Source organism: Mytilus edulis, chromosome 10 (assembly GCF_963676685.1).
Source record: "Mytilus edulis chromosome 10, xbMytEdul2.2, whole genome shotgun sequence".
NCBI lineage: Eukaryota > Metazoa > Mollusca > Bivalvia > Mytilida > Mytilidae > Mytilus > Mytilus edulis.
This window is the reverse complement of record NC_092353.1, coordinates 47,297,844-47,323,051: the sequence shown is the minus strand read 5'-3', so window position 1 is coordinate 47,323,051 and position 25,208 is coordinate 47,297,844. Positions and strand designations below refer to the sequence as shown.

The following is a 25,208-nucleotide window of genomic DNA, read 5'->3' as shown; positions in this document are numbered from 1 at the left end:
AAGTTAGATTTATTTTTATTAAAATAATACTAATAGTATTCATAATTTACCAGAATAGTGAATACGTCATCTCTTTAATTAATGGTATACCTGGGAACATTTATTGATGATTTTCGCACTTTATCCGTCCATTTGCTTTCTATCAATGCTTTTGATTTAACTTTTTAAATGATGATTGAAAGAGATTTAAATACCATCACTATTTATCTGTAACCGATATTATATGATGTAGTCGGCTACCCATTAAGAACATACGTGGGTGGAATCAAATTTAGCATTTTTGTCAGATTCCATATTTGGAATAAAATATTTGTATACTTAATGGAATAAAGTTATACAATTTTCGATTTACTCCCAAAGAAAATCTCAGAGAACTATAATTCGCTATTTAATCGATCGATGAATCAATGAGATGCCAATGCCTTATTTAAAAACCATGATTCAGAAATCATAAAATCATTTACTTACTAAAGTGTTGATGCATCCTTATTTATAATACAATTTGGATTTTTCTTCAATTTAAAGGACACACGTTTTCCGAATGTATTCACCGACACCTCGTGTTCCATCTGATCCACAAACTGCCAAAAGGAGGCTTGCCTTCCAGAAAAGCTATAGCCAAGAGGTTTGTTATTTTAAATTTCATTTAAAAATGTATAATGTACAAAAAAATCAACAGTTTAATGTATAAAAATCTAATTTATTTGATGGCTACAGAAAATATAAGTAAAAGTCGAAAAGTTGTTTTTCTTTTACATTGCATGCTAGAAAATAAGTACTAGTGATATCCTAAAATTTAAAATTAAAAAAAAAGTCCGGGATATTTAGGGTATTGGAATTACAATTTTCTTTTTACTTTTTAAGATGGTATTATATATAATTTATGCATTATAACCTTAAGCTGTATCGTAAGTCTAATTAATTGTGAAAGGTGTCGTTATTAATTTATTGTAGACAAAATTAAAATACTTACCATACGCTAAATATTTATAAAAGTATCTTGCTAAATACTTATGCCTTTTAAACTATTTTGATTCGAGTGTCACTGCTGAGTTTTTTGTAAACGAAACGCTCATCTAGCGGGAAAAAAAACCATTTGTATTATTTTATGCTTAACAAATCATGTACATGTAGATAACACGATGGCATTATATTTTAAAGCTATCAAATTAAAGGGGCATGGGTATTAGATCTCTATTTCCGAGCCTTGATCCACCAGTGTCTTAAACTAGCTAATGATAAAGCACAGCAAATCTACACCTTTTTAATAAAAATAACCCTCCAAAACAGACAAGAAGCTAGACGAGCGTCGCTTTTCTTATCTTTATCAATTGCATACAACTATACTTTATTTTTACGACATTCAACTGAAAATAAAATATGTTTAATACTTTTTGTCCCGCCAAATTCTGATGTTCATATGTCAGGATCCTGTAATTCATTTTGTTATATGATGCTGTATATCATACATTTTTTTGTTTACTGTTTTGTACATTAATCATGCCGTTAGTGTTCTTATTTGATTTTCTTACATTTTTCATTTCGGGGACTTTTACAGCTAGGCTATGCAGTATGCCATTTTGCTCATTGTTGAAGACCGAAAGGTGACCTATGTCTATAGTTGCTTAAATATTTGTTTTTGGTTAGAAAAAAAAATGTAAAAGTTTAAATTTTTGAACAACGACATTGACGAAGGCTTATAGTTCAGCCGTATTATTTGTCGACATAACTTTATAAAATCATCTTCGCTTATAACCATCTTATAATAGTACCGTTGTTCAACGGTTTTTCGTGATTTACTTCTAACAAACTGAATTTAGAATTAATTAAATTATAAGGACTGACTGTGTTCTTTGACTGTTTAATCTCATTTTTTTTTAAATACAATGCTACGTAGATTATTCAGTGTGCAACACATTTGTTTTAATGTTATTTATTCAGACAAAAATATTAAAGTCATTTCTTAAAAAAATATAATAATATATAATACATTCACACGTACATGTATATATGGTTATGATTCGAAGACGATATCAATTTACTTCCTCTTTAAATGTTGCATTCATCTAGTAATTTGATTTTAGAATTATTCTATAATGCCGTTCAACAATTGAAAGAATTTGCAAATTGGTCGCTTCAAGGATTGTACTATTAATCATGTCGCTACTCCCTAAAATAACAAATGAAATTAAATGTTTTAAAAGAATTGTATGGGATCTGTAACTTGCAATCAGAAGATCATTGTCTGTTTTTGTATAACTACAGACGGTCTTTTGCCAACAATTATAACATGATATTCTTTATTTTGATTGTACATATTGAAGGCGTATTGTCCATTTAAGAAGTTTTATATTCACAGCAATTTCTTTTTCTTATACAGAAATTTTGACAAGTAACGATGCGTTATCATTAAACATGTTGTTAATTTCTGTGCCATTTTGGTCTTTTGTGGACAGTTGTCTCATGGGCAATCATACCACATCTTCTTTTTTATATTAACGCTTTAATTCATTAGATATAGTTCTATATCTTTATAAGCAAATTTACTGTATCTTACATTTACAATCCGTTTTTATAGTTTTTTCCTGAAAAGCAGGGTGAGGGAAAAATCATTGTATCTTACAGACTCTACCCCTTTCCAACCGACTCCAAGAATGGCATGTTCATTGAAAAAAAAACCATTCACATACATTGCTACCCACAGCACAGCACACCTTTGTACAGAAAAATGTATGTTCGCTATATTTGTTTTAAAAGTGAGATACTAGTAGTAATCTGTATTGTAAAGTTGTATCGTAAACGCATGTTTCAAAATCAAATTGGTATCCCATGTTTATAAAACAAGTTAGTATTACATGTTTCACAATCAAGTTCGTATTTCATGTTTCAAACTCAAGTTCTTATTTCATGATTCAAGATCAAGTCCGTATCCAATGTTTTAAAATCAAATTCGTATTCCATGTTTCAAAATCAAGTTCGTATCTCAGGTTTCAAACTCAAGCTCGTATTTCATGTTTCAAAATCAAGTTCGTATCCCACGTTTCAAAATCAAGTAGTTTCAAAATCAAGCTCGTATTTTATGTTTCAAAATCAAGTTCGTATCCCACGTTTCAAAATCAAGTTCGTATTCCATGTTTCAAAATCAAGTCCGTATCTCATGTTTTAAAACCAAGTCCGTATCCCATGTTTCAAAATCAAGTTCCTTACCCAAGTTTCAAAATCAAGTTCCTTAACCATGTTTTAAAATTAAGTTCGTGTCCAATATTTCAAAACCAAGTTCGTATTCCATGTTTCAAAATCAAGTTCCTTATCCAAGTTTCAAAATCAAGTCCGTGTTCCAAGTTTCAAAATCAAGTTCGTATTTCATGTTTCAAAAGCAAGTTCGTATTTCATGTTACAAAAGCAAATTCGTATTTCATGTTTCAAAAGCAAGTTTGTATTACATGTTTCAAAATCACGATTCAATATCAAGTCCGCATCCCATGTTTCAAAATCAAGTCCGTATTCTATGTTTCAAAATCAAGTTCCTTACCCATATTTCAAAATCAAGTCCATGTTCCAAGTTTCAAAATCAAGTTCGTATTTCCTGTTTCAAAAGCAAGTTCGTATTTCATGTTACAAAAGCAAATTCGTATTTCATGTTTCAAAAGCAAGTTTGTATTACATGTTTCAAAATCACGATTCAATATCAAGTCCGTATCCCATGTTTCAAAATCAAGTCCGTATTCTATGTTTCAAAATCAAGTTCGTATCCCACGTTTCAAAATCAAGTCCGTATCCCAGGCTTCAAAGTCAAGTCCGTATCCCATCATGTTTTAATATCGTTTCAAAATCAAGTCCGTATCCCACGTTTCAAAATCAAGTCCGTATCCCACGTTTCAAAATCAAGTCCGTATCCCATGTTTCAAAATCATGTTTCGAAATCAAGTCCGTATCCAATATTTTAAAATCAAGTTCGTATCCCATGTTTCAAAAGCAAGTTTGTATTCCATGTTTCAAATTTCAAAATCAAGTCCATGTTCCAAGTTTCAAAATCAAGTTCGTATTTCCTGTTTCAAAAGCAAGTTCGTATTTCATGTTACAAAAGCAAATTCGTATTTCATGTTTCAAAAGCAAGTCCGTATCCCATGTTTCAAAATCAAGTTCCTTACCCAAGTTTCAAAATCAAGTTCCTTAACCATGTTTTAAAATTAAGTTCGTGTCCAATATTTCAAAACCAAGTTCGTATTCCATGTTTCAAAATCAAGTTCCTTATCCAAGTTTCAAAATCAAGTCCGTGTTCCAAGTTTCAAAATCAAGTTCGTATTTCATGTTTCAAAAGCAAGTTCGTATTTCATGTTACAAAAGCAAATTCGTATTTCATGTTTCAAAAGCAAGTTTGTATTACATGTTTCAAAATCACGATTCAATATCAAGTCCGCATCCCATGTTTCAAAATCAAGTCCGTATTCTATGTTTCAAAATCAAGTTCCTTACCCATATGCCCGATTGGTTAGGCTTTTCCATCTAATTGTTTCTTAAAATAATTGGCATTATTTGTTTGTCCTACATAGCCAATGTACATAATGAAACAGCTATAAGTTGTCAAAAAAAAGAAAGAAAAAAAAAAAAAAAAAAAAAACATAAATAAAAAATAAAAATGATTACAATGTAAATGTGATCTTATCTTAAGTTATTATATCATTCATATAAATACACAAACGCAGAATATTTTTGCTTGATTTCAAGGCTTTCAAAACTTTGCGTTTTGTGGGTAAGTAAGCCAGAAAATGTAATTCAAAAGGAATCATCAGAAAATGTTTTCAATTTACGTTACAGCTGGAACGATGACATGAAGTATCTTTTGATATTCAAAAAAGTGTTTCATAAGAGGTAACTTCTCATATTTTATTTCTAAATTCTATCTTTTTAATTCACCTTCTATTCACAGTAAGATGCTTGTGTTCTGAACAGTCCGTATGAAATGTATAATTTATTTCACAACCTTAAAAAAAACTGGGTATATACATGATTCATATTTTATTATATTATTGAACAATTCACAACATACAATACACTCCTCGGCAATTTATGAACAAATTCTATCAATTTTCGTGAGTACATGTACGCCCAAACCATCTACAAAAGATTTTGTTTAATTTTATTCATTGTTCAAAGAAGTATTTTCTTTTATTACAGCAAAATACCTTGAATGTGATGGTTAAGGTAATACATTTGTGTTTGGTTAGCTTGCTTGCAAGCTCAGTCTTGAAGTTAATGTAAGGTTTTGTGCTATCCTCCTTTAAGAGTAGACTAGCTCGACTGATAACCAATCTGTCTGTCTGTCTTTCGGACTAGACTCCTCAAAAAGGAGGGGTGCATACCTAACCTTATATTGACTTCAATGCTCAGCTAGAAAGCAAGCTAACAATGAAACACAATTGCCATTACCTACACACTCGAGGCATTTTGCTGTTAAATTGACCATTTCTTAGAGAGACCTACATGATTGACATGGCTTTTCATTTTTGACGTATAATTTCAAGACAAACTACTAATAATTAACATAGACTCAGGATTCGTGTCAAATGTAGATTTATGTCGAGGTCAAACATTTGACATTCGCGAAGTAAGTTTTGTCTCTAGTAATGTCCATTTTGTTAAATAGCGCTAATGTAAATACAGTAATAAGGAAGACACTTAGAACATCACGTGAAAGAGCAGACGAGACTAAAGCGATGTAAGTTTCATCATTTACATGAAACATATATCATACTCCTGTTCACAATTAGCCTTTTAAGGAGAAAACCTTGTTTTAAATGTTTCCAACTAATAACGTAAATAGGGATAATCCATTGACATTTTGCTTAAGGAAATTGACTTGAAGTCGTTTTCGGCCATTTTGCCTTTCATTACAACATTTTAAGAACGTAATTGTTATTTGTGATTTGCTCTGATTGATGTACAGCTATTTGTAGCTGGATATTTATTTTGTTTTCAATAAAATAAGATACTTGAAAGGGGAAATGAGCTCTACTAAATCAGTCTTTGAGTAGATAAAGTAATTTAGGAATTCAAAGATTAACTGTCGATCTTTATTAATACGACAAACGGACGGAAACTGCTAGTAGAACATATTCATGTATCTACTTTGCTAATACATCTGCTTCAATTCTTGATAATCGTCTGTTTACTGAATAAATTCATCACCGTTGTAAATTTTGATTTATAGATTAAGTATCATAAATATAATCGTTAAAATGTTTTAATTTAATACAAATTTGTACTGTGTAGATCAAACATAATTTAATTGGGATTTAAGTTAAGGTCTAGATGTTTTCTTCTAGTCACGCACAGAATGTCGCTTTATCATGCAATCCATTCAGTTTTAACGTAAACTTGTTATAGTATATATAGTCTGATTTGTTCATTTTCAATTCTGACATCAATGTTATAATTATTTTGAATTAAAACAAAGTTTAATAAGGACTTGTAGATAATTAATAATTATGTTAAAATCAATACAACTATTTAAAAGCAAATTGCAACTTAGTATTATATAAATTGAATGCGCAACGTGTGTAACGTATGTTCAAAAATTTAAAAAAAATATTTATTTATTGTTGGTGTTTTAAGCCACTTTCAGCACTAATCCCTAATAGTAGTGGCCATTTTTATTGGTGGAGAATGCCGTAGTGCATACAGAAAAAATCAATTTGGCAGATAAACTGGCATTCCGCCGTTTCAGTCAATTAAGATTACGAATAGAATATTTAATCGAACGCACCTGTCATGTGCGGTGTTCGAACTCATGCACAACCTTAGTATTAACTAGCTCGAATAATTATGTGCCCTCTAGCGGCCTATAGCCTATCGAGGTTAATGTAGACGGAGATCGGCGGAATATAACGACTGACATTAGTCGGGTTTAGTATTTAAAACAGGCTAGTAATACATGAGATGAACTAATTAGATCACTCGACCACTGATGAGTTAATCCTTTTTCAACTGATCTTCTGTTTGTACTGATACGCCACTGTTTCAGATAATGGGAAGGGTTGGCTCCTTCAAACGAGTTCAAACCCGCCACATTCTGTATGTGCCTGTCCCAAGTCAGGAGCCTGAAAGTAAAATTCAGTGATTGTTTTTTTTTTGCCGTGTGACATATTTGCATTTCGTTCAATATTTTGTACATAAATTAGGCCGTTATTGTTTTCTACCTTGAATTGTTTAACATTTGTCATTTCGGGGCCTGTAAAAACTGACTTTGCGGTATGGACTTTGATCATTGTTGAAGGCTGTACGTTGACCTATTATAATTGTTAACTTCTGTGTCATTTTGCCTCTTGTAGAGAGTTGTCACATTGGCAATCAAACCACATCTTCCATATCTAAACAAAAAGGAAATGCTTGCACAGAAATCATAAGATACAAAATTAGATCACAAACTGAGTACACATTACAAAATCAGATCGAAATTGTTTACCAAACATAATGGAGCTAATGGCTGTTTTTTTTTGTGTACCTAGACTAAAGTTTACATCTATCAAGTTATATTTGAAATAGAAACATCTCCTTGACGTTGATTATCAATAAAGCAACATAAAGACATGGATCGACGTAAAGAGTCTGTTGACAAAAGATCGAGGCTGTTAGCTTGTTGTAAAAACAAAATGGAAAATCAATGTGATATTGAAACATTAGAATTTTATATTGGGTTATAGTTTGTTGTTTAATAGCATTAAAGCTGACAGTTCTGACTTAATGAAACATTTTGAAAGTGTATAGATGAAAAAGACGGAATTTTAAGAGTATCTACAGGAAGTTCTGAATAAACTAATTCAGAAAAAATGTTGACTGTACTAAATGGTCGGAGTAATGGTCAAATATAAACTATGAATACCGTTGATTCATAGTGCTTCTATTTTTATATAGAACATTCGACGTATTCTAAGCCACTTTGTTCATTTGTAAAGTGTTGTTGGATGCTCGTGTCCTACTTATACTTGTATAAACTTACCCACTAGAATAGTACTAAATAAGAACAACTAATTGAGGACAAACAATTCTGAACAATTGAATGAAAACAAAAAGAAAACAAAGTAAAAACAATTATTAAAATGCCATACAATATTCGATTTTATGCACTTTTTGAAATTCTTCAAATTTTTCAATACAGTTGTCCATTCGTTTGATTTGTTTTGTCATTTGATTTTGCCATTTGGTTAGGGACTTTCCGTTTTGAATTTTCCTCGGGGTTAAGTATTTTTAATATTTTACTTTTCATGATATAATAGGAAATATTTTTAATCTACTCCCCCCTCCCCCTAAAAAACAATCAACAAACAAAATGAGACAAGGAATTGAGAAAGATACAAAAGAAATGGACGTACCAATTTGAGCACTGTTAAAAAAACAAAATAACTTCTTAGTGGTTTGTAAAGATGTAGCATTGTACTAAAATGTGCCAGTCCCAGCACTGAATAAACACGAAATATTTACACACATATATAAACAAAAAATCATGAATCTGTATGAACGTTATGTAAGATGAAGTTGATTAAGAGTTCACAAAAAAATGAGTAAGAATACCAATTTAATTTAAAGTCGAAACATATATATACACTTTAACAGATAAAATATAAGCTTTGATGAGCTCTATATCCGACTACCATATAGGAACATGGTTTTGACAATGAATGAACGTTACACGATTAGAGATGAACGATTGACGAATACACGTTACACGGTTATACACGAATGATGAACTCACAATACATGATTAAGAATGAATGATGATTGATGAACGCACGTTACACGGTTGAGAATGAATGATTGATGAGCGCACGATACACGGTTATATTATGAATGAAAGAACGATGCACACACGTTACACGGAAAACGCACGGACTAATGAATGATGATACACGATTGGTACACGCACGATCCACGCACGCAACACGCACGATCCACGCACGGGAAAAGGGTCAGTTTAAATTTTAGAAGGTCTGTACCATGATGTATTGAAAGCAAATATGACCCGTCCCAAACTAATTCGTCATAGTCTCATAAACTGAAATAACGGAAATTGATACGTTATTATTTTATCAAAAAATAAGTTTTGACTGTTATAACGCGAGATTGTCGTTTATCCTGACATCTTAACGGCATAATTATCCTTCCGGACCACGCCCCGAATTTCGATGCTGTTCATGTTTCTTAATTTTTTGTGCTTTCTTTATAATAGTTTTTTTTTGGGGCATTGATTTTTTTTTTGTGGTTTTACGTTTGACCATGGGACTATATCTTTTAACTCAAACTGATGGCTTATGGTCGCCACTTTCGAATACTCTCGTCCTTTTTATCGATTCGAATACTGAGCAAAAATCATTGCTCGTCTTTATATCTACAAAAGGGTATGATGTTTACCTGCAAACTTCGCACCTTAAAACATATTCCAGAGATAAACAAAAGAAGGTGTGGTGTGTATGCAGGAACAATGCTAAATTTTCTGATTCAGACAAACAAATTCCAAGTAGACACACTCCTGTGTTTTATATTTGAAATTAAACTATCAATAAAAAAAATGACAAAATTACATTTCAAGGTATTTAAAGCAAACAACCATTTGATTTCGGAAAACACTATTATTTCTTTAAGGGCATTTATACTATAAAATGACACAAACTGAAGCAGGACATATCATGCTATTCAAAACAAATGCGTTATTAAATAGGCTTATTTCTATTGCTACTTGGTGTCAATTTCAGATATTTCTATTATAAAATTAATAATCGGACTACTTATGGCGATTCAGTCATTAACTCGACAATAAGCTTTTAGCGTAAATCATTCTAAGTCAACAAAGTTGCAGACAATGTGCTTTTACAAAGCATTTTAAGTGTTGTACATTACTCATACCAAAACAAAACATCAAATGTCGATTACTGGTAGATAATTAACGCTAAGTTTACATAGATGATAAGTGTAACAATCTATCAGCAATAAAAACAATTTTTCTTTGAAAAATCCAATCAAACACGAAATTTAGTCGATGTCATTATACAATTTTTTTTCTCCAATATTTTGATTGTTGACGCTGCTATCTAAACCATTATGATCACATTGATGACGGCTTTACGGTGTATTTTACGGAATTTAAATACTGATTTTCATTGTTATATAATAAAATGCGGTTTAACTATCGTTTCGTAACTTCCCATTAAAATCAATCAGATTTTACATAAATGACAACTGTTTGTTTAGCAATTAATTATAGATTTTATGAAATTAATATGATAACCCTAATTTAGTTTTCGACGTTTACTAAACTGATCGTACTTTGCATCAGAAAATGATAAATCTAACAAGCAACACGTTTAATGATATGTACAACTGATAGTATTAACTACATCTTTTAAAAATTACTTTTGCTACGTACATGTAATTACTTTCTGTTTTATATCTCTTTTAATGATGTTTATATTTCATATGACATACCAAAATTCGAAAACATGTCGATTGTTAACGCAGCGAAATGTGTACCATTATTCAGTTATCAGAACCTAAAGCAATAAATAATGTTTGTGTACAATATATACATTATTTTTGTTTGTTATCATGATATTTGTTGACGAAAATCGTCATCTTCGACTAGTGCGTATGTTCCGGACCATATGAGTATTTGGACCATACGCGTATGGTCATGGCCATATGGGTATATACTCATATGGTCCGACCATACGCGTATGGTCGGACCATACGCGTATGGTCGGGGTAATTAACACTCTGTTACAGTTTACTTTTAATACTTCTAAACTCTTCATATGGTATGACCGTTCATTCAAAAGACGCTATCATATAGGTAATTTTATCGTTATATTATAATAAAAAGATAAGCTAAATAAAAATAAGAAGTTTCACATTGTTAATTTTACTTAATTGTCAAATTTAAAGTAAACACATTTTATACCGATGGTCATTACCGATGGTCATAACCGATTTGTTATTACGAGTAAATGGCAATATGTCGACTAAAAAATTTCTTAATGAACTGTTACATAAGAAGTCACTGGAAAGTAGCATACTATTAGTTTATTTAAGTTGTGTTGTGAAGATGGTATATTGCAGTCAACCATTTTACGATATTTGAGATCTAGAGCTTCTTAAAAACACTGTAGACATCAGAATTGCCATAGACCTCGGTATCACTGTACGCAGATGCAAAAAAGGCCTGTTTTTCACTCGCAAACAAAATGTGTAAATGAAAAAGATCGTGCACAAAACTTGCAAATGCAAAAAAGCTATGATACCGTGTGGAAGTAAATGTCATCCAAGCCTACATGCACTAATGTAACTAGCGATGAAAACTAACTATGGCATCAATATTAAATTTTTACGTAGTTTTTTTTATTATAAAATTAAAAAATTGTCATGTTTTAAACCATCACTGTTTTTTTAGATAAAGTTCTTGTATTATTGAAACGTTTATAATGTAATTTGGAAAAATAAATATACCTATATGGTCCAAATACTCATATGGTCCGGCCCGTTAATAACCAAACGAGTATTATACTCATATGGTCCGACCATACGCGTACGGTCGGACCATACGCGTATGGTCGGACCATATGAGTATACGCATATGGTCATGACCATACGCGTATGTTCATGACCATACATGTATGCGTATACTCATATGATCCGACCGTACGCATATGGTCGGACCATATGAGTATAATACTCGTTAGGTTATTAACGGGCCGGACCATAAGTATTTGGACCATATAGGTATGGTTTTTTTTTAAATTACATTATAAAAGTTTCAATAATACAAAAACTTAATCTAAAAAAACAATGATGGTTACATGACAATGTATTATTTTTATAATTCAAATACTACGTAAAATTTAGATATTTAAGCCATAGTTAGTTTACATCGCTAATTACATTCTTGCATGTAGACTTGGGGTGACATTTATTTCCAACCGTTATCATGGCGGTTTTGCATTTGCAAGTCTCAGTTGAGCTCAATCCTTTTCATTTACACCTTTTGTTTGCGAGTAAAAAGCTAGCCTTTTTGTAGCTGCGTACAGTGATACCGAGGTCTTTGGCTAATCCGATATGTCGACGGTGGTTTTAAGAAGCTCTAGATCTCAAATATCGTAGCATGACTGCAATACACCATACTCACAAGATAACTTGAATAAACTATGTTACTTTCCAGTGACTTTTTGTGTAACAGTTCATTACGAAATTTTTGTTATTTATTTTTTTAAGTCGACATATTGCCATTCACTCGTAATAACAAATCGGTAATGACCATCGGTATAAAATGTGTTTATTATAGTTTTGACAAGTAAGTAAAATTAACTTTGTGAAACTTCTTTATTTTTATTTAGCTAATCGTTTAATTATTATATAATAATAAAATAACCTATATGATAGCGTCTTTTTAATGATTGATCATACCATATGAAGAGTTTAGAAGTATTAAAAGTAAACTGTAACAGAGTGTTAATTACTCCGACCATATGAGTATACTCGTATGGTCCAAATACTCGTATGGTCCGGAACATATATATATAATCTGATAATAGATTGTTGTACATGATTGTATATGTATAGAAATATGGTCATCACTTGGATTTTTTGACCCGTTTATCTCCACTCGTATGATGTTAAAGACCTTTGCAACACCTCTCTGAGAGGACCGTGGATGACCAGTTGCTGTACTTAATCAAATTTCTGTTACTATCCAACATGACTTTCTTCATTTTTCAGTGCTATTCTAAATATTCTGGCCTAAATCCTTGTTAAATATCCGGCTTCGTGCACGATATATATATAATATATACCTATTTTATATATTTTTTTATTTGTCAATGTCTTAAACATGCGTGAAATATTTGCCACATTACGGTAAGCAATAAAAAATCAATTGCTTAGTGCTAACTTTACTTGTAGCATAGCGTTATTTCGAATAACTGTCTGAATCTTTTTATATAAAATACGTTTACTTTAAAAACAAATAATCTATTTACCGACGTTATAATTCGTGATACTAATTTTATGGTGATAAACAAAAACACTCATTTATGATAAACACATCCATATCACGTACCTTTGAAGTAGACATGTACTTTCACTTGGTCAAGTTTTTACAACATCGCTTTAAATTTTTGGGCGTTATCGACGGTTTTCACGTGTCTAAACTGTAAAAAGACATTGGCGGCCGAATTTTACATTAGGGAGCTACCATTTTATATCTAGTTGGAGGGGCTAGAATGACAAAGTTAATGCTGTCCTGCATTTGTTTTTTTAGTTTTAATCTCTGTGTTGCCTTTTTTCACTCTATTCGGTTCTGCATATTTTGTTAGTTTATCCTGACCGATTTTTTTCCTATAAATTGTTATTCTGTCTCAAAACTCTTGTTCTATTTTTTTTTTTACAAATTTCATCCTTCCTCCATCCCCCCTCCCATAAAAATCAAATGGTAGCTCCATAAAATGCTTTTTTTCATGCATATAGCATAATATTATATGATATATTTATTTGCGAAGGCCGTACTGCGTTATCAATTTTTATTTCGTCTACTTGAAAAACAAAGTAATATGAAAATATATATGAACCATGTTTTGTACCAAATACAACACTATATAGTCAAATTTTAAAGATGCTAATTCAAAAGGTCAGCAGAATAATAATACTTTATTCCAAAAGCAAGTACAGCTTATAGGATATACATTCATTTTTTGACAAATTAATTATACATGCACCATATTAAATAAACAGACATATAATAATCAAATGTTAACTACATTGAGATACATTAAATTACTTGTATACAATACAATTTCAAGTATAACGCAGAGTATGAAATTCATAAAATTAATAAAAGTTAGCAGCGTAGTTTCTCCGCTAATTTTAAGTATTTACCAAGATTGTTCAGTTCTTTAATATTCTGTACAGATAACAATTGTATCAATTTATAGTAGAGGAAAGACCCGTCAAATTGAATGTATTTGAACACAGAATTCTGACATATTTAGCCGACAAGATCTTACTCTTACTCCTCAAACTTTTACGAACAAATATAAGAAAAGCTGCCAGGCTGGGTGTTTCGTATATTATATTTTTTTAAATATGCTTAATATCCTTTTTACTGTTGAATTGCCATTAACGTTTATTAATGTTTTTTTTTAACTGTTTCCTATATTGACAGATGTTTTTAAAAAGCTCACACGAATATCGTATAATTTTCTCATTTTCCCATTTTCCACTCAACAAATGATGGTTGAATTTCTTAACAGAAAATCATAAATAAATGATGTCGATCCTGATATGTTATATCGAACATAAATATACATGAACTTTTTATCGGGAGGTTTCATTTATGAATGAAATTTCCGTGATAGAAAAACAGAAAATTGTCAAAGTTTTTGTGAGTGTGTTTATTTACATAGTTCATACTGTTTATATCATGCTCACTGATTATACTGAATAGCATTTGTAACTATACGAAACAGCAACATTTCTCAATGTTGGAATACTAGTAGTCAATTCAGACACATGCTTCTTTTCTTTTTGATAGTTTTAATCAATAATAAGCGCTCCCTATTTCAAAAAGGTTATATGCTCGCACTTCCGTTCACTATTCAACTCTAATAGCAATCTCGTGTTACATTTAAGGACAGAAAACATTAGCAATAAAGACCCATCTTGCTTTGATATTTGCGAACTTTTCATCAAAGTTTATCAAGATGCATATATATATAGCTACCGAGAGTGGCTTTAGTTGTTACGAAGCTCTCCATCCGAGAACTGGGGACAAAAGAAAAATCTACTAATGGTGATATTATTACCTGACCGAGGATAATGATTAAAATATTGCCTTTTACAGTAAAATTAAACATATATTGCTCTTTTACCTGTAACTCATAACAGTATGTAAGTGGAATTCATTTCTATTTTATCGCTATTTTAAATTAATTCTACGTTCACCGTCAAATGAATGAAAACCAACGAAGCTTTGAATGAAAGCCTGGCTTCGTGCAATATTAAACTGCTATTTGATCATTTCGCGGATCAGTTATAACACGCAAGTTTAAAATTAAACATAAAAATGCTTAGAAGTACCACTGTGCTTTCAAAGCTTCTATTAAATCTTAAAAACTCTCACAGTTTCAATTCTGAATAATTTAGCTTGCTTTGAAAGAAGAAAAATAAAGTGCAGCTTGCTATTGCACTAATGATGCTATGTTAAAATGTTTTCTATTTCACAAACCATTTAACGTTCAAGGAATGATTGCTTTAATCTTCAGTATACTATGATTTTTTTTTATGTCTGGTTTAAAATTACATAGAATATATTTTGAATCACATCAATCATTTTTTTTTAATTTGGCTTTTAACTTTGATAACATTAAGTTTATTTGAATAGAAAATTTGAATAAATAGATTTAAACAAATGCATTTTACTCTTTTAAAACTTAGAATATTCATTAGTGTTGTAATAAGGGTCTGGTTAGGGGACCTTCAGTTATGATATTTTTTAAATTTATTTCTTAGGGTTATTTTTCACTTTTCTGTAAACCCCTATCAACATCCTCTAAAAATATTAATTCCTTTCTTAGAATTAAGCTGTATTCAATTAGTAAATCAACTGACAATCTATGCATCAACATGTACAAGACTTCCGTATCAAATTCTCTTCCAGTCTACGTTCCATCATTTCATAAGCGTCTTACACTTGTATTTAATTCAATATTTGGAATTATGATGCTCAAATTACATGTCGGTTTTATTCCAGAATTTTGACGGATGTGTCTAAATGAAAATGCAAAGACATAATTCGATACTGTGGTGAAATTAAAACTTCTTTATATCTTACAGCATGGAGGATCATGGCGGCGGAAGAGTCTGATTGAAGATGCAAAATTCGAAACTGTGACAAATTTAGAATTTGAAAAACGAGAAAGGACCTTAAGTAATAGAAACTCTATCAGTGAAGAAGAAGAGGAAGTATTTGTACAGAATGGTGAATGTATATCTCCAATTGAAACAGAACCTCCGCATGCCGTGCTTTTGATTATTAGCATTAAGGATGGTATTTCAAGTCTGTCCAGAATCTTAAGAATATTTGAGGTAAATTATTCATTTACTGTATATATGAACAACAAAACGGTGTTTAAGTTTCTCGAGGGTCTTAAGCATATTAAAGATAAACTGTTCATTTGCTGTTTACAAACATATGAAAAAAAGTTTTTATGTTTACCATTTAAACTCTTTTGACGGAATAAAATTCAAGATTAAATGTCCTGTATCGGAACAAGGCTTGCCTTGGAGATACATGTATGACGCATAAAAAAACATACGCTATGGAATTATTTAAAGACTCAAAGAAATTGTATGATGCAATTATCCATGACTTTCGTTTACTATCATTTAAATTTTTGGTATAGCGTTGTCCATTTTGATTACTTATGAATTTGTATGTCATTTAGCATCTTTTACCTCTCATTACAGTTGACCATATGCTATATCTTAAATCATCCTTTGCTGTCGCACAATAAGAAATTTCAGTTATTTTTCAAGGTCATTCAATATCAATAAATCTTTGAAACCAATGAAACCTTGACCTACATGTAAGGCCTGGGCCAATAACAGTGTTTATGCATGCCCAATCCTCATTTCCATCCAATTATATCTATTAATTTATAAAATTGTCTACTCTGACGTAAAAAAAAGAACTAGATTGTCGTACATTATCTCAAATTTGCATGCTTTTTATTTATCATGATTTAACAAAATTGCCATTAAGGAAGACAATATTCTATCTACCAGAAAGATTGACCTTTAATCTAACAATTTAATTTTTCAGGCATCAAAGGTGATAATAGATCACATCGAATCACGGAAGTCCAAGAAATCCGGAGCACAATTTGAAATTTTGATAAAATGTGTTGGGTCACGCGATAAAATCACGTCACATGTTAATTCGTTACGCATGGTCACGTCTATAGCTGACGTTGCAATTGTATCGGATCAAGAAGTTGAAAATAAAGGTGCGTGTTACCATGAGTACAGTTATATCTTTACTTTATCATAGATTTTTTAATTTATTGCTTGACTGGATGTTTAAATATATTTTAAATATCAGTCAAGGTTTCGTTGCGGTGTCTGTGAGGTAAAAAAGGTTTCGTGTCAAACAAAGAAATTGAAAAAAAACTGTTTTTGAAGAGCTACGTGTACATAACTTTTCACTTTGGCATTAACAGAAATGCAGAAAACTGATGCTTAACTATTAGAGAATCCAAAATTAGTTAACAACTCTGACAAGACCTCATTTTATAATTATATAATTTCATTTTATATATTTTAACTTATTTTATTGATTTAAAAATCTAAAATCAGTCACAAGTTTTAAAAAATTAGAAATTACTGCTTCCTTATTTGAATTAAATTTAAAAAAAATACAAACACTGTGCGATATTTATGTATTGTGGGAAACATAGTCGCGGCTTTTGTGGACATACTAGATGAATGTTTATGAAGTGCAGATTTAAGTGTTTAGAATCATTGCACAACTTTCCTGTCGGCTTGTTTGCAGAATTTATCAAACAAACTCTCAAAATCAAGTTTATACACGAAAATACAAATTTTCCACTTGAATTAAACCCATAATTTTATTTTTATTTTTTGCTTTAGTTATTTGGTTTCCAAGGCACATTTCAGAACTAGATAACTGCACACATCTTGTCACGAAGTTTGAACCGGAACTCGACAGTGATCACCCGGTAAGTACTTATAGACATCTCGTCCACCTAGCAGAAGATAAGACCAGCACATTTTGAAGATAACAACACCTATAAAATATAATCACCTGTATACTACAATAACACACCAGGATAACCAACCATAGAATATACTTGTCTTTGTTTGATCTTATTTTGTACATGCTTTATTGCCTTAGTTTTAAACATCCCTTTGTTTGCGTGTAATTTTAATTCAGATTTACAATGGACACTGACTTTGTTCTTTTTTATTTACCTTTTTAACAGATCATTTGTTTCTTGTTCCTCAATTTATGCAAAACTAAATTATTGTTATGCGTTTATTTTTCTACATTGGCTAGATGTATACGGGGAGGGTCGAGATCTCATAAACATGTTTAACCCCGCCACATTTTTGCTCCTATCCCAAGTCAGGAGCCTCTGGCCTTTCTTAGTCTTGTATTATTTTTAGTTTTAGTTTCTTGGGTATATTTGGAGTTTAGTATGCCGTTCATTATCACTGAATTAGTATATATGTATGTGTAGGGGCCAGCTGAAGGACGCCTCCGGGTGCGGGAATTTCTCGCTGCATTGAAGACCTATTAGTGACCTTCTGCTGTTGTCTGTTCTATGGTGGGGTTGTTGTCTCTTTGACACATTCCCCGTTTCCTTGTTGGTGTTATTTAGAACATGCGTTATTTATTGCCTTAGTTTTAAATATCTGTTTGTTTGCGTGTCATTTTAATTCAGACGTAAAATGTGTACTGAATATGTCCTTTTTCAATTATCCTTTTGAACAGTTCATAATGTGTTCCTCACTTCATGAAAAATTTAAAATTCAAGTTAGGAAACCTGTCCAAAAATTGTATAATTCAGAATCAAAAGTCGTAAATATGAAAACAGGCTGTTAAAACATCGCAAGGTTAATACCAAAACAGAAATGTGAGTTGAAATAATGAATTTTTATTGAAAATATTTAGAACTCAAAATTAATAAATTCATTTAATCTGAATCGACTTAGCATTTAGAAAATATTCTTAAACTATTAGTATCATTAGCAGAATGTTCTAGCTAGAATGTTTTCAAAAACGTCTTATTTTATATGTTTGTTTAGGGATATACAGATAAAAAGTACAGAGAACGACGTAAAATGATCGCAGACATAGCATTCGATTACAGACAGTAAGTGATATACATTGTAGATGGAAAAAGTAAGATAACAAAAATACCAAACTTCGCAGACAATTCTACTCGGAAATTCCTTATGCAAATGTCAAAATCAAAACTTGAAACACATTTTTTACTAAGTCAGGAATATTACAGTTGGAATATAATATGACAACTGTCATATTCCTGAGTTGTCATATTCCTGACATAGTAAAGGCATTTTACAAAAATGACCTTTTTGTCTGACTTTTTACAATTCATGTATTTGTATCATGTGACCACCTACATTCAGTTTAACGATAGATGGTTTTGATTAGATTTTCAAATGTTAATAAATAGGGAATCACCCTGCTTCCGAAGAGACAGTTAAAGTCAACATTTACATCTGATGTGAATAGTTCTTATTGGGCAATTTCATTATTTTTTCTTACAACCGTCGATTGTTTGTACATATTTTGAATTTGTTTTCAAGCCAAAATTCACACACTTATTTTTCTGGTTACAAAATCATTACAACTGGAAACGCTCGTTACCATTTATGGTAAAGGATTACTCAACCACATATTTTAAGTATGACTTTACTTTAAATAATAAGCCGTGTTTCTTTCTTTTCCTTTTTAGTGGTCAAGTTATTCCGAGAGTAGAATATACACAAGAAGAAAATGACACATGGTAAGAATGATCTCACTGTGAGGCTGATTAAACAACAGGTTTTGTAGTTTTTTTCCTGGATGGTACTTTGGTCTTTGAATTTGTTCTCTGGATCTGAAAACTACTTTGCATATTAAAGTCATTATTATCATATTTTTGTAAATGAGAGTATGATATACAGGTAAATAATTCAAGCCGTCATATATTGTGTTCTAATGATTGAACCAAATGATAGTATATGAAGTAAACATGAATACATGATGAAGATGGTGGATTGAGACTTAACGTCCAGCGGTAAATTATAACGCATATTCAGGACGAGAACATATACAAATAAAATGTGAAATTATTATTAATCCTTCTTTTAACTTGACCGACAAGCTGAGCAAGATTTTTAAAGTGCTAGTTCACAAGGTAACAATCCACAGAAAGACACATAAACTTACCCGGACACATGATTTTTACTCGTACTCCTTAATGCCGCGTGTTTGGAGGAGAAGCAGTAAATACAACTTTTAAAGTCTTTGCTTTGACCCCATCGGGTTTGAACTCGCAACCTACCGCAATCGAGCGAACACCCTAACAAGAGATCACCAAGCGAACGAAAAAAAAAAAAAATACCAACTATTATGAACAAAAGGTTTTTCATATCTTTGCAAAAAAATCCTGTTTGACTTCATGGGTGTGGAGATCTCGAACTTTAAGAAATTAACGTTCTAGTTTTACTTTGAACCAAATACCATCCGAAATTGTTTAAACCATTTGGTTTATATGAGATCACCTCCGGTTTTTGGTTGATTTTGAGTTTCTTAGTCTTTAGTTTTCTATGAGTAATTGTATACTGCTGTTTATAGTCTTTTAATCGTTTTTTCTCTCTCTCGTTTTCGTCATGACATTGTCAACTAACAAGTTTGAATATCACTATGGAATACTTCGCCTCTCTATATCTTTTGAAGAAAAAACGCCCAGTGATTACAGAAAAAGGTACTAAAATCCAACTGCGATTTTATCAATTGAAATCAAATATTTATACTAATACTAGTTCGGTCATTTGAACCAGATGTGTTAAAGATTCTGTCATTCTTAAAATATCATCCCATTTATCATTTTAAGACCAAACAAATGTTGTTATTACAAGTTATTTGATGGGAGAATATCACATTATATTGTAGTAATCAATTTATGAAAAAGATATCAGATCTATATCACATTGTATTATCCGTCCTTCTTGTAAACTGGCACTGAGTTAAACGTTTTATTGACTACCGATAGTTGACAAACACATTTGCATCAGTTGTCACGTGTTTAATGTCTTTGTGTGATTTACGATTATGATCAATGAATAAAAATATGATGAAATGTGTGGTGTTTGTTCTGATATTTGAAACTGATTTGTAATAAATGCTTGAATATTTTACGCATTGCATGTTAAAACAAATTAGGATTGATCGTACCATGGTATCAGACTTCTTAACAAGTATCATGCAATCAAGTTACCATAATGAGCGATTAACTGATATTTACTGGCTTGACTTCAAGTGGAAATATTTCATACTTTTTCGGGATGGGAACAAAGTGAACGATAAATGAATTATGTCGTCTCGATGGGGGTGTCAGATCATTTTCTCTATTCTTTACTTATTTTGTAAAAAAAAATCAAGTGCACGGTGTAACGTGAAATGAAAATTATTGTTAGAACGCAGATATCCCCCCCCCCAAAAAAAAAAGAAAAAAAAAAAAAAAAACAGTGTATGTTAATATAATTTTGTCTGGTTTGTCGAAAGATTTTTTTAAGTTTTGATATTTAAATTATTATAGTTAGTTTAATACTCTAGTTGACAAGAAACCACTTAAGAATGTTGCTCCCTGTTGAAGGCCATATGATTATATAAATGTTCTGTGTCAGTTTGTCTCGGGTGTAGAGTTGTCCAATTCATAATCATTCATCTTTTTATATTGATTTGTACAGGGGACACGTGTACAAACATCTTCAAGATCTCTTTCCAACTCATGCTTGTAAAGAACACATTGAGAACTTCAAAATACTAGAACAGGATTGTGGTTATAGTGAAGATAAAATTCCACAGTTAGAAGATGTATCTAATTTCTTAAAACGTACGTATCACTTTCTGATTACCATAGTCATAAATTAACTATCAGCAAAACTTTGAATTCTTCGAAAAACTAAGGATTTTGTCCTAAAAGATATATTATATTTATCCGTGTTTCAAAAATCTATCGGAACTTAAGGATGTACTTAGGTGAGGTTAATTGAAAATTATTAAATCAAGAATTTAAAATTGATACTATAAGCCGGTAGAGTATTCGTTAAGGCTAAAAATAAGCTATAAAATATTTATAGGTCATGGACCTCCTTTTCGAGATATTTGAGATTTATAATATGGCGGGGAAAGTCTGACTTGGACTTTTACCTTATATTTGCATAGATATTATTTGGGTCTCAAAACAAAAGAAAGGAAATCAAGAATCTTGTAAAGTTTTGGTCAATGATCTTTCATGAGCTATTAAGTCTTATATAAAAAAAAAAATGGGTGTTATGAGGCAAAATATTTTACATTGTATTGTATGGAAAAACACCAAGGAGTCCGAACATTTGACACGAATTTCAAAACCTCACCTAAGTACATCCTTAAGGTCATCATCGCTCTTCATCATCGCCCTTTATGTGCTCTTTTTAATTTTTCGAGCGTCACTGGTGACTTTCGTAGATGACACGAGCGTCTTGTGCATACATTTTAATTCTGGTAAACCATATCTATGATCAGTTTATTTCTGATGTCTCACCATACTCGATGTCATAAGTTACATATTCTTGCTTTTAAATGGTGAAATGCAAGTTAAAATTTATTCAAATTTATCATATGATGAAAAAAAATTTAAATGTTTTAATTATATTGTTTACATAAACCCTTTTTTTGTAGGAAGAACAGGGTTCCAGTTACGTCCAGTTTCCGGTTTATTATCAGCACGTGACTTTTTAGCTAGTCTTGCATATCGAGTTTTCCAGTGTACCCAGTATGTTCGTCATGGGTCAAAACCAGATCACTCTCCTGAACCGTAAGTGCATACTATTTTGTTCTAGGCAAAAAAACAATACACGTGTTTCCGCTAAACCTACCTAACCTAAGTTTTAGTGCCTTCCCTAACACCTTTAGTGCCATGTTAAAACAAGCATTGTAAAAGTCGGACGGATACCTTAGTAGTAACCATCTAAAAATGTCTGTAAAAAAAATGATATTGCCTACCTATCTACAATATTTTTTTCAGCACATTTAGCGGGAACACATGTATTATTTATATTAGAGCTTTGATGAGCATCATAATGTTATATTAGTAACGGATGTTATATTTATTTTCCTGATAAATGCCCTGTTTTAATGTTTCGAAACACAAAGACTCTTCTTCTCCAGGAATAGATTATCTTAACTGTATTTTTAAAAACTTTTAGGAATTTTGAGTCATCAATGATCTTCAATTTGTACTTTGTTTGGTCTTGTTAACTTTTTTTCAAGTGTCACTATGATACGGAAGCCGATAAGGGTCATTCAAAAAAAAAAATATGTCGTAATTACGACATAGCATGTCGTAATTTCGACATAACATGTCGTTATTACGACATCATTATGTCGTAATTTCGACATAATATGTCGTTGTAACGACATCGCTATGTTGTAATTTCGACATAACATGTCGTAATTTCGACATAACATAAAAAAGCGCCTTCGAAGTGGGATTTTGACTTCGATTAATTTTTGCAAGTTTTATTCGTTTTTTTATATGTTCGTTGATTCTGGTTCTGTTCGTTTTGTGATGTCATTGTATCATAAATAACCTCAAGTTGTGGAAATCGATTTAATAATGTTTACCCTTTAAGTTATTTCAACTAAAAATGCATTACTGTCGCAAGTAATGTAGAAAGGAAAGATGGGACGGAAGTAGATATAGGAAGATGTGATACGGTTTTCCATAAACAATTTTTTTTTTAGATGTACGAAACTTTTATCATATGATGTCTAACTTTCAAGGTGCATATCATCTGTCATTGTAAAATTTCTATATCTTAATTTAATCTATTCTAATTTATCTGACACTCTGCAAGTAAATTGAACATTTTTAGCTTTGGTTAAATTTGAATAGAATTGTATTTTCCCTGGCACATAAGTTGTCGAAATACACCCCTTCAATTACTTGAACCTTGGCTTGAGAATTATTTCCGCAAGTCATCTATAGTGTTTAACTTCTGATATACATTTTAAGATATAGTAATCTACTCCTGGATCGTCCGCGAAAACGGCTTATACAATCCCGGGATTTTATTAATTCGATGAAACGGTTTTCGTCGCTGTTTGGGATTTGTCTTTCAATTACCTCCATTCCATGCACAAGTTTATATTGACGAAAAGTTCCGGCTTCGCTAGTACAGGAATCAATTTCATCACGACAGTTATAACATGAATAGCAGGACAAATCGCGAAGTAAAATATTCCGTGAATTGGTATAAGTCTTTCAATATTGGTGATTGCACCTTACTGAAGTGACGACTTTAAATGATCTATTTCGGAGTACTTCCACAACATAATTTCAATTCGCATTTTACATTTAGAGGACTGTCTTGGTGTCTCCAATTTGTCTTTGCAAAAGTTGGACGAAGTTCATGTAATGAGATTTTTCTCCATTTCACCATTCTTTTAAATAAATCGTTAAAAGCTATAAACGATTAATAAAAATTGCAAAATTTAACCTGTGTCGAACCTATGTCCCCGGGTGGAGTCTATAGCAACATGCGCTATTCTTTTTTACGGCAGCAATCATCAACCTCTTTTTCCAAATTTCATAACACGATTTGTTTAAATTATCATGAACTCATGAACATTTAATTGAAACTTTAGCACATGTAACGACGGAAATTAGCGTCTTTCGGACTTAAGACGTTTGGACAAATTGGCTACTGTTTTGTAATGTGTGGAAGCATTTTATTCCTTTAAGACGCAAATATGTACTTAATGAAAAAAGAATCTTGGCATTTTTTACTCTTCGTGTATCTAACTTTTGTTTTGATCAATTATAAAAAATACGCGTTAACTACTTTAAAAATGAAATATCATCTTGGACAAAATGGCTACCGTTTGAAAAACGACTGTGTAGAGAAGATTTTTTTGAATCAGCACTATTTGAACTCACGAACAATGAGGCAAATATTTGTACTTTTGTTAGATATTATTATTGTCTTACTCTTTTCATTCATTTTCTGCTATATCTACTTACAAAATTCACTTTCAGTCGTTGAGTTAACGAAAAACGTCGTTGGACATTTTTCTTATTGACACATGTCGTTGTTCCTGCCAAGAATCAAGAAGATCGGAGAATAAGAAATAGGATCACTATACATTAGAATTAAAATAGTTTTTCATCAATGTAACGTTGGACATCCGTTTTTTTCACATAGCTTTGTTAATCTAATCCTCAAATATACTAGATATTACTAAGCATATGACCAAGAGCTATAAAACATAATTTGAAACATATATTGAATTTGTTTTAATATTGCTTTGTGTTTTCAACATTTTTATTTTGTTATGCGGATGAAATTTCGAAGATTCTGTTTTAAATCCTAGA

At 31.3% G+C, this 25,208-nt stretch overlaps 1 protein-coding gene across 2 annotated transcripts in view; it reads left to right on the top strand.

Moving 5' to 3' along the window:
- The first annotated feature begins 251 nt into the window (after window positions 1-251).
- The window catches only part of LOC139491331 (phenylalanine-4-hydroxylase-like), a 29,016-nt gene continuing 4,059 nt past the window's right edge, over window positions 252-25,208 (top strand). Inside the window, exons 1-8 of one of the 2 annotated variants that reach the window (XM_071278956.1) lie at window positions 252-625; window positions 15,874-16,125; window positions 16,862-17,045; window positions 17,689-17,777; window positions 18,868-18,935; window positions 19,542-19,592; window positions 21,541-21,686; window positions 22,514-22,649. In XM_071278956.1, coding sequence (XP_071135057.1) covers window positions 542-625; window positions 15,874-16,125; window positions 16,862-17,045; window positions 17,689-17,777; window positions 18,868-18,935; window positions 19,542-19,592; window positions 21,541-21,686; window positions 22,514-22,649 — 1,010 coding nt within the window. In that variant the 5' untranslated portion in view covers window positions 252-541. Of the gene's footprint in view, window positions 626-15,873; window positions 16,126-16,861; window positions 17,046-17,688; window positions 17,778-18,867; window positions 18,936-19,541; window positions 19,593-21,540; window positions 21,691-22,513; window positions 22,650-25,208 lie in introns of both variants that reach the window. The other variant, XM_071278957.1, reaches the window with a different exon arrangement.